Source organism: Podarcis pityusensis, assembly GCF_964106645.2.
Source record: "Podarcis pityusensis genome assembly, chromosome: 17".
Lineage (NCBI taxonomy): Eukaryota > Metazoa > Chordata > Lepidosauria > Squamata > Lacertidae > Podarcis > Podarcis pityusensis.
In genome coordinates, this window is record NC_138042.1 from 41,953,598 (window position 1) to 41,964,291 (window position 10,694).

The 10,694-nt window shown below is 47.3% G+C and overlaps 1 protein-coding gene across 4 annotated transcripts; it reads left to right on the forward strand.

Annotated features, from left to right (window-relative positions):
* Nucleotides 1-1,552: 1,552 nt before the first annotated feature.
* On the forward strand, nt 1,553-10,249 carry LOC308466463 (uncharacterized protein). 4 transcript variants are annotated; one of them, XR_013980823.1, is made up of 4 exons: nt 1,553-1,573; nt 3,713-3,958; nt 5,347-5,448; nt 8,917-10,249. XR_013980823.1 is itself a non-coding variant. In XM_080987272.1 (4 exons), exons 1-4 carry the CDS (start codon nt 1,907-1,909, stop codon nt 8,934-8,936), a joined length of 471 nt encoding a protein of 156 aa, XP_080843398.1. In that variant the 5' UTR covers nt 1,849-1,906; the 3' UTR covers nt 8,937-10,249. The 4 variants fall into 4 exon arrangements, 1 of the variants encoding a protein (XP_080843398.1); XM_080987272.1 differs by lacking the exon at nt 1,553-1,573 and adding an exon at nt 1,849-2,006 and having other exon boundaries at nt 8,914-10,249; XR_013980824.1 differs by lacking the exon at nt 1,553-1,573 and adding an exon at nt 1,850-2,006.
* Nucleotides 10,250-10,694: the final 445 nt, after the last annotated feature.

Consider the following 10,694-nt stretch of genomic DNA (forward strand, 5'->3'; position numbering starts at 1 on the left):
CAAGCCATGGGAGCCCGCGCTGGGCTCCCGTGGCTTGTGGAGAGTTGCCTGCATGCCGAAGGCTGGGCGCGCTGAGTTCAGCGCGCCCAGGCTTTACACAGCTCTCCGCAAGGCGCGGGAGCCTGGTGCCGGGCTCCCACGGCTTGTGGAGAGTTGCCTGTTCTCGGGCTTCCCCTGCCCCAGCCCCGCGCCTGGGGGGGAAAAATAATTTCCCCCCCTTTATTTCCCCCCCCAAAAAGCTAGGTACGCCTTATGGGATGGCGCGTCCTATAGGTCGAAAAATACGGTAGTTTCTCAAGCTGATGCAACAACTGCCCAATTTAGGCAAAGGATTGATTGCCCTGAAGGTACACCACCAGAATTTGCCCTGCTAGGATTGTGTCAGGCAATTAGGATTGCCTGGAATGTGTGAAGGACTGCACCTGATGAAATATTAATTTTTCGAACCTTGGATAGCTATCTTGTCTGTCCCCTTGTGTCTGCCTGTGTCATTTATTGGTGGATGGGGATAAATAAAACTAGGTATCATAGGAGCCAACTCCGAGGGGCCGTGGAGGCTTTGGCCCCCTCAATGAAATATTTGAGGGGGCCGGGCCCCCACAAAGATGATGTGCATTCCCATTCAAATGAGGGTGTGTGTACTGCGCCATGTGATCAGTTATGTGGGGACCCCCACAATAATTTATTCAAGTTGGCACCCCTGCTAGGTAGAAGGAGTTTTTGTTTGCCTTAGCAGCTCAAAATTTCATTGCACAACAAGGGGTTCTGTGTATTGGGGACCGCCTTATGTCAAGATGCGCTTCTATACTATTTGCATTTTTAGTGTTTTTGTGATGACCAATGGTTTCTAGCAAATCAACTTGGCTAGCTGCTGACTCCCTGCCATCTCTCTCCATGCCATCCTTCCTTTCAGTTTTCGGGTGCGCTGGTCTCAGAGCAGGCTGGCAGGGGAAGTGGGAAAACCCAGCTGGGAGATGGAGTTGCAAGAAGCATCGATAACTGGAGAAAGAGTGAAGCCCCCCTGCTGCCGGGGGGCACAGATCCTTCCAGCCCCACTCTTCTCTGAGTCTATGCCCAGCAGGCACATGCTTAACAACCGCTCCCTGCCGACAGCACGTCTGCTGGCTGTTTGGAGGGATGCCGTGCGCATGCTGGCCCATGGCTGGGGCTCATCCCTGTAAAGAGGAATTCTGGACCCGCCAGAATTTCCCTGCGGTGGATTAGAGCATGGCAGGGCTTCCCGTGCTTCAGTTTTCTTCGCCCCATCCTGGCCTTGACAGGTACCCATGAAATCATTATCCGCCATTAGTTTGCCAGCACTCCCATCACCTCCATTAAATTAGGGAGTTCCCCAGTATGGGGAGAATCTGCTAAGGGAAGTAGATCCAATCTAAAATCCCATGTTAAGGGAGGCACCTTGTGCTTCAGTTTCCTTGAAGGCGTGTGGGGATGTTTCACAGGGGCCACTAGCGCCACACACACGCCCGGCTCCCATTCACAAGAAGCATTTCATCCGCTTCAAAGAGCTTTCTGGGGCCAAAGAGTCGCGTCAGACCCCGTTGTCTCCGCGAATGTGAGGAAGCGAGAGCAAGAGGAGGGGGCTGGGGGCTGGGATGGGATTTCCAAGGATTCCATCTGCAAGATCCCAATCTCGAGGAGGATCCTCCCTTCGCTCGGGGCCGGGGGGGGGGGGCCAATGGAATAAAATACTCGCGAGGCGCGGATCCCCCCCTCTTTTATTTGGGGTCCAGCCCCCCCCCCCGGCCTTGGCTCCCGCGCCCCCGCCCGCCCGCCCGCCCGCCTCCTGAGGCGGCGCGAGGAGCCTCCTCTCCGGGCCCGGAAGCTTCCCTCGAGGCCGGCGGGAGGGCGGGTCCCGGTCGGCCTTCGTCCCCGGGCGGCTCCTCTCATGGCGGCGCCCCGGGGCGGGAGGCGGCTGGCCGTGCTGCTTCTGGCCGCGCTGCTCCGGGCGAGAGGCCTCCTCTGCGCCGCCGCCGCCGCCCCGTCGGGTAAGCGGCTCCTCCGCCCTCAAGGGCAGCCACGGGGCCGCTCTCGAGTCAGGCCGGGCGGGGACGGGGAGCCCAGCTCGGCCTCTGCCCCTTCCCCTTCCCCTTCCCCGTCTCCTCCGGGGCGGCCTCCCGCTGCTCTCCCGGGGCCGCGGCGAAAGAGATGGGAAACCCAGGCCGCCCTTCGCTCCCACCGAGCGCTCCACTGTTTCTCCCGGGTGGGAAAGGGAAGCGCCATGCCGGTCAGCCCGAGGCCCGAGGCGCCTGCTCTGGACGGGCTTCCTCGGAAGGAGCGGCTTCCCAGCCGGGGCCTTCCCGGATCCGTGGCCTCGGAGGCCCCGCTGCGCCCCAGTCTGGACGGGGGAACCGAACTCCTCTTGTGTCTGCTCTGCTTAAAGAAAGGCAAAGGACCCCTGGCTGTTGGGTCCAGTCTGGCCGACTCGGGGGTGCGGCGCTCATCTCGCTTTCGTGGCCGAGGGAGCCGGTGTTTGTCCATCTCCACAGACAGTTTTTCCGGGTCCTGTGGCCAGCAGGACTAAGCCGCTTCTGGCAAAACCAGAGCAGCGCACGGAAACGCCGTTTACCTTCCCGCCAGAGTGGTACCTCTTCATCTACCGTATTTTTCGCTCTATAAGACACACCAGACAACAAGACGCACCTAGTTTTTGGAGGAGGAAAACAAGAAAAAAAATATTCTGAATCTCAGAAGCCAGAACAGCAAGAGGGATCGCTGCGCAGTGAAAGCAGCAATCCCTCTTGCTGTTCTGGCTTCTGGGATAGCTGCGCAGCCTGCATTCGCTCCAGAAGACGCACACACATTTCCCCTTACTTTTTAGGAGGGAAAAAGTGAGTCTTATAGAGCAAAAAATACGGTACTTGCACTTTTTGGCATGCTTTCAAACTGCTCGGTTGGAGGGAGTTGGGACTGAGCAACTGGAGCTCACCCTGTCCCGTCGGGATTCGAACCACTGATCTTCTGACTGGCAAGCTCGAGACATAGCTGTCAACTTTCAGATTTGAAAATAAGGGATCAGCAGCCTCACCTGTCCCGGGGACAGTCTACAGGATATCTAACAATCCGGGATAGCAGTGGGAAACAGCACTGGAATAAGGGAATTTCCCACAAAAAAAGGGAAGCTGTGGCTCGAGAGGGTCAGTGGTTTAGACCACAGTGCCACCCGCGTCCCCACCCTGTGCTCTGGTTAGATTACTGCAATGCCTTCCACGAAGGGCTGCCTCTGAAGGCAGTTGGGAAACTTTAGTTAGTGCAGAATTCAGTGGCCAGGTGGCTCCCCGGAACAAGACGGTTTGAGCACATTACACCAATCCTGGTCCGACTGCACTGGGCCAGGTTGCTCCCCGGATCGGTTTGAGCATCTTACACCGGTCCTGGTGCGACTGCACTGGCTACCAATTAGTTTCTGTGCCCAGTGCAGTCTGCAATACCTCACGGATCGCCTCTTTCCGTATGAACCCACCCAGACCCTGAGAGCATCTTCTAAGGCCCTTCTTTGTGTGCCTCCTCCACAGAGGTCTAGAGAGTGGCAACACGAGAACAGGCCTTCTCTTCTCTGGATTGAGCTTTAGCTTGTTGGCTCTCATCCAGTCCATGACTGAGGCAGGACACTGGTCCAGCACTTCCACTGCCTCGCCTGCAGATGTCAAGGAGAAAGAGAGCGGAGTCTCATCCGTTTACTTCCTCTCTGCAGGAGAGCTACGGTCACCTCTTTTAATCTGCCGTGTTGACAATAACAGCATCCAGGTGTTCTGCATGCCAGGCTTCCAACATCCACCTGTGACCTACCACTGGGAATTAAAAAATACATTTCTTTCTGACCAGCCTGTGGTCAGCATTAAGGGAAGCCTAAACCCTTCTGAGCAAATCACATGTACCATAACCACCGCCAATTCAAATGCCAGCACGTCCATCAGTGTGCAAAAGTGTTACCTGTCAGGTAAGTGTTTATCCCGTTGGCCTTTATCATTGTTTGCTTGTTTCCCACCATTTTCCTTCAGGGTGCATAAGGTGGCACACCAGGCTGTGTCAAGCTGGTATAAGAGGCCCAGGCTAGATATACAATGTGGGGCCCATTTCATTCATCTTTACCAAAGCGCCCCCCTTTGCCACTGCCATGGGGACTTGGAGTTGGCCACCCTCAAAATCGTAGGCCCATGCCAATTGGCCCCCCTGGCTGCCTCCAGGCCCTGGCCTGGTGGTGCCCACGATTCTTGCCCTCCACATTTAATTCCCACAACAAACCTGTGAGGTAGATTGGGCTGAGAGGCCATGACTGGTCCAAGGTCAGGGCTGGGTGGGGATTTGAATCTGGGTCTCCCAGGTCCTAGTCTAACATTGCTGCACAACACCGGCTCTTTATGGAACTTTTAAACTTCCCTTCATTACTTGGTGAATGCAGGTTGCTATTCAGCAAGATATGTAAAGATGCATTATATATATATATATATATATATATACACACACACGCGCGCACACACACACATACATACACACACACACACACACACACACAACACCACCACAGGGAAGCACCATCAGTTACCTGCTTCAGACATCTCTTCCCCTAGGCTTTCCCTGCTCATTAAGATGGACCCTGTCTTTTTGTATTATACAATACTTTATTGCATGTTTACTGCAGTTTTCAATAGTTTATTGTATATTTGTAATGACTTTTTCACATACTGCTTCAGGTTGTGTGTGTGTGTGTATAGGAATGGCCTTAAATAACAATATAAAATCAAACACTAAAAAATACCCAACAATAGTCTGTGCTGGTGGGTCAGAACCCCCAGACTGCAGCCTAACCCAAGATGGGTTACACCAGTAGGGCAACGTTTTTTTTTTATTTTTAAGTAAGAAAGTTGAGGGGAAAGTCCATAAATGTCATGGTTTCTCCCTCAAATTCCTGGGAATTATAGTTTGGTATCTGCATTAATAATTCTGTTAGAGACTGCTACCCATCCCTCAACCATCAACCTTCCCAGGGGTCATTGGGAAGAAGATATATCCCAAGAGAGAGGGAAAAGGAGCAAAACAGAGTGTGCATGAGACAGATTGAGAAAGAAGTACAAATGCAGTAAAAAAAAATTAAAACTAGGTTGCCTTTTGCATGTAGGGATTAAAGGTGGGTTCTTGGCCTTCAACCTTTATACCAATGTTCGGCAAGAAAGTTCCACTGAACATTTTTGCATTGAAGGTGTTGAGTGTTTGGGCTTTGTTCTCCTCTGCATCCAAAAACATTGACCTGATCCATGAAATCAATCCAAAAGTATTGATTTGAGATGGCTCTTTTTTAACCTGTCGTTTTCAAATTTTCTTTCTAAGGAATTACTGCTAACGGAAGAAATAGACGCATCACCCGAGTGCTGTTCATAATATGTGTCATCGTGATGGTAGTAGTAAGCTGGTTCCTCCTGTATAGAAAATGTACGTCTATTCTTTATGGACTAACTTCTACATGCTATATAACACTCCTTTTAAAAAGGTCTGAAGCCCATGGAACGAAACACCTACAAAATATATATGGGGCAATATATTTATTAGCATGGCCAGTGTTAAGCATCCTGTCAGAGAGCTTTTGATTTGCACGTAATTTCCCTTCTTTTGTGTATATAGGAACGTAAGAGGAGCCCTGCAGGATCAGGCCAATGGCCCATCTAGTCCAGCATCCTGTTCTCACAGTGGCCAACTAGATACCCCGTCTTACATGGGGGTTATGTTCCAGGGATAGTGCATAAAGCCCAAATCACATATAGTCAAAACAACCCCTTGGAATGGCCCTGCGGGAGCAATCTGACCACCTGGAGCCAGCGCACTGAACTGGCCTTACCCACCACCTCAAGCAAGACCAAGAGCTTAAAAGCTCTTTTTCCGTTGGGAAGACCCTGCGCACAAAAAAGCACTTTTAAGCTGTCCGGCTTCCATGCATTTAATTTGTTTGAGTTCAGCCTGCTGGCCATCAACAGCAGAAAGTTGAAATTGCAAAGGTTAAACACACGCAAGTTGCGAGTTGAATGTACTCTTTATAGTCCTTTTTATCAGCAGCCATTTTATCCCCTGCTTCGTTTTTATTTTCTTTTGCCTTAATTTTAAAAGGTGACAGATTATGCTTCCCCTGGCGAGGCAAAATAGTTTGTAGTTGCCTGTTAATATACCGTGGTACCTTGGTTCTCAAATTTAATCTGTTCCGGAAGTCCGTTCCAAAACCAAAGGGACGCGGGTGGCGCTGTGGGTTAAACCACAGAGCCTAGGACCTGCCAATCAGAAGGTTGCAATTCGAATCCCTGCGACGAGGTGAGCTCCCATTGCTCAGTCCCTGCTCCTGCCAACCTAGCAGTTCGAAAGCACACCAAAGTGCAAGTAGATAAATAGGTACTGCTCCAGCGGGAAGGTAAAGGGCGTTTCCGTGCACTGCTCTGGTTCGCCAGAAGCGGCTTAGTCATGCTGGCCACATCTCCGTGGGTTATGAATCCATGCTGTGCTCCGTCTCCCTCGGCCAGTAAAGCAAGATGAGCGCCGCAACCCCAGAGTCGGCCATGACTGGACCTAATGGTCAGGGGTCCCTTTACCTTTACCTTGGTTCTCAAACTTAATCTGTTCCAGAAGTCTGTTCCAAAACCAAAGCATTCCAAAACCAAGGCACGCTTTCCCATAGAAAGTAATGCAAAATGGATTAATCCGTTATAGTCTTTTAAAAACAACCCTTCAAACAGCAATTTAACATGAATTTTACTATCTAACGAGACCATTGATCCATAAAATGAAAGCAATAAACAATGTACTGCAGTCACACAATCAGTCATTCAGTAGCTGAACTGGGTTCCACACAGTCACAAAAACAAAAGAGCCACAAAAACAAAAATGCAAAATAAATAGCAAAACCAGACAGACTTCAGTGTAACACTCAAATCGGAAGCGTAATACTCAAAATGGAGCATGTTCAACTAACGGAAAAAGTTTGCAAACCGGAACATTTACCTCCGGGTTTGCAGTGTTTGGGTTCCAAGGCGTTTGAGTCCCAAGGCGTTTGAGAACTTTGAGAACCAAGGTACCACTGTATCCATTTAGTCATTGCCTTCCACAGCATGAAGACTCAGGATGGGTGACAATTAAAAGAGAATATAATATTCTATCTATCTATCTATCTATCTATCTATCTATCTATCTATCTCAGAACAAAAATAAACCAGATGGGGCCCTGCAATCTAATGTTGCAGCATGCAGCGCTTCTCTGCTTGGCCGCTTTGAGCCTGGTTTTCGTTTGTAAAACTTGGGTTGTGAATCCATGATCCTGCAGATGTTGATGTCAACTCCCATCAGCCCCAGTCAACATGGAGAGTAGTCAGGGGCTGGATCTATACTCGCCTTTTAAACATCATTAAACATCAGTCCCATTTGGTTTCACTTCGTTTCCTTTCCACAACTTCTATCCGGTTTATAATAACTAGTTGCTCTGCAGTGCCCTCTTGTGTCACGTTTTAATAACGCATGATTAATGTTCTAAGCTAAATTTAATGTGACCCTTACATTTTGAAACATTTACATTTTGAAACATTATTTGGAGTGCCACAGTTTCTTCACCTCTGTTTTAAGGCAGGAGACTGAAATGTTCACAGAAGGTTAAAAATAAAAGAATGCTTGAAACTAGGCTTTATTTCACCCATGTCAAAGTCCCAGTTTGGCACAGACACACCCCACACATTTGTGTACAGACAGACACATCTCAACACATTTGTTTGCAAAGGGCATAAAAAGCTGGTTTGAACAGGGACGTAGTTGTTCATATGAACAGGGCAAAACAGCCTTAAATCAAAACGTGTCCAAAGCTGTTTCAGTTTTTGCAACTGAGACAGACAGCACAATAACTGCAGATAAAATGTGGCCCAGGGGGCCAAAACGACACAGACCACCACCTTGCCAGCTGCACCGGAGAGCCCAAAACCCCATTAGCGTTTTTATTTGAAAAGGTCTTATGCCATGAGCTTGTTGAGGAAAGGCGGACTATAGATCTATAGGACTATAGGACTATACAGTCAATCTTGGTTGTCGAACGTAATCTGTTCCGGAAGACCATTTGACTTCCGAAATGTTTGACAACCGAAAACTGAAAGCGGAAACCTCATTACAATAGGGAAACTCAAAACGGAAGCTGCATAGGATGTTCGGTTTCCAAAAATCGTTCGAAAACCTGAGCAGTTGCTTCTGGGTTTTTGGTGTTTGGGAGCCAAAACATTCCAAAGCGGAGGCGTTTGGGAACTGAGGTTTGAGTGTATGCACTTATATAAATGCCCTACCGCCTTTTAAAATAATTATTACAGCAAAGCCTAAAAGAGGATTCAGTCTTCAACACTACTTTAATTACAAATGATTTTAATATGTGTTTTAGTAACCTGTCTTTCTTCCAACATCCTTACTATCATCTTACCCCCCTCTTTATGAGCCTTTTGTTCTTGCTGTGGGGTATTTTCCATGCTCCAAACAGACCTCTCCTGAGAACGTTGGCAAGCTGGAAGATCTGTGGAACCGCAGGGAGGATTCAGCTGCTGTGGCTGGGGTTCTGCTTTAAAAATTGCACTTTGAGCCACTTCTTCATGTGTTAGTGGCCCAGAAAAAAGGCAGTTGCACATGCCTAAATGTGCAATTGTACACCTCTCTTTCTGGAACCCCCTCCCAAATGTCCCCCCCCCCAGCAGGAAATATATGTCAGGCAGTGGTGGTGGTGGTGGGTGATTTTGACTGGGGGAAATGCCCCGAAAGGGAAAGGATCCTCTGCTGCTGCTCCAATCAAATTTGCAGTCTCTTGAGATTGCCTTTCATTAATCTGTTCTGTAACACCAGCCTGGCCTTAAGCATAGTTTCATAAAAATGTATTCTTGTTGCTCTCTGTTTCAGCAGCTCTTGCAGCGGAAAGATGAAAACAACCCTCATTGGAGCAAAGGGGGAGAACCAGTGTGTAGAAGGAGGAATTTGACAGCACAGCTGATTTTTTTGGCTCCTCTGCTTTTGACTCACATCTGGAATAATTATTTCATGAATCCATTGTATGGATTTTGTTTATTATATATTCTCGATCCAGCGGGATCCACTTTCACCTCTTCCAAGGTGTTAATTCTTTTGCGCTGAAATTTCAAAGACGAGAAGACATTCTGTCAAGTGGCTGTTCATATTTGATGCCATGAGCTGGGTTTTTATTTTATTTTATTGCCAATATTTACTTTTAACGAAGTTGCAGGAAATTGGTAAGCAGGAATGGAGCAAGTTAGAGCTATTGAGATTCTTACAATTACAATTGGCTGTTGTTTAAGGAGAATTAGACGTGTGCCGGTGCATGCTCCTGATTTTCCTTAATTTCCATAAATACGTACAAAATATGCACAATTGCCTTCTTAATGGCGTATATTTTATCCTCTCCTGCATGACTTGGTTGCATCCCTCTCCAGTGTCTTAGGTGATAAGATTTCTTCAAGATTTGTCAAAGCACATTGGAATAGAACTGTTTGCACCCAAAAGCACTGAGAGAGTCTTGCAGCACCTTAAAGGGCATTTATTGTGGCATAGCCTTTGGTGGACTGTAGACCACTTTGTCAGATGTGCATAATGTTATTTAGAGATAGAGATATATATGTTAGGGGTAATGTGCACATTTCCCAGCCGATACCCATAATATCCAGCAGGTCTTGGGGAATAGCTCAGGTGACCTTCATACATTCTGCTTGCTTGGTTTTTTTTTTAATCTCTTAATTCAGAAGTGCAGGCTGCCATCCCTCAGGCTGCTTTTGACTGCCTAATTCTGCATCGATCACAGCCACTGAGCACTGGAAGAAAGGCTGGAGCATATTTTTATTTATTTACATTTTTAAATTTATATGCTTTATTTAATGACTTACAGGCATTACCGTGTGCCATGCAAACTCTAAAATATAATACAAGTATTAGTAAAAATATCATTGTATTATTAGATACTCCTACAATATCTTTAACACCAGACCATTCACATCACAGTTGCATTTCATCAGTTGTGTGTCATCATCTTTTGAAAAACTTATGTTAAATATCAGTCTGTTTTTCTTAAATATCGGAATTCTCTCTGAGATCTCAATTCCAAATAAGACCTTTTGCTTATGAAAATGTATAAATTTGTTTCCTTTATAGCAGCAAGCAGTCTTCTGGCATTTACGCTGTTATACCTAAGTTTTTAAAAATTATTATTAAAAAACCATATATAAGATTGTTGGATTCTATTGATTCATTTCCTCCCTAATCTTTTTATATGGGTGTATCATCCCAAGATAATGTTACAACTTTCAGCTGTTCTCTTTCTTAATTCTTGCTCTCTTAGAAGCTAACTCTGTTCAAAGATTTGCTGTAATTAATATATACAATATTTGCATTTGATATATTCCGATTTTCAAATAGCATTTCCTCAACAATCGTTATTGCCGTTTGCCAGTACACTTTAGCCTTCCTACACTTCTATCTCATGTGAAAAAAAATCTACTTTAGGGGACAATTTTCACCAGGATCGTGGAAGGTTTAAAAGTCTTTTGCCTACGATCACCCCCCTGCTGCTCAGCTGAGTGGGGAAAAGGAGTACAGACTGGGGGGGGAGGGGGAGGGATATTCTTTTGCCACATGAGATTAGGCAGTGAGCCAGAAGTGGCCAGGAGGTCATA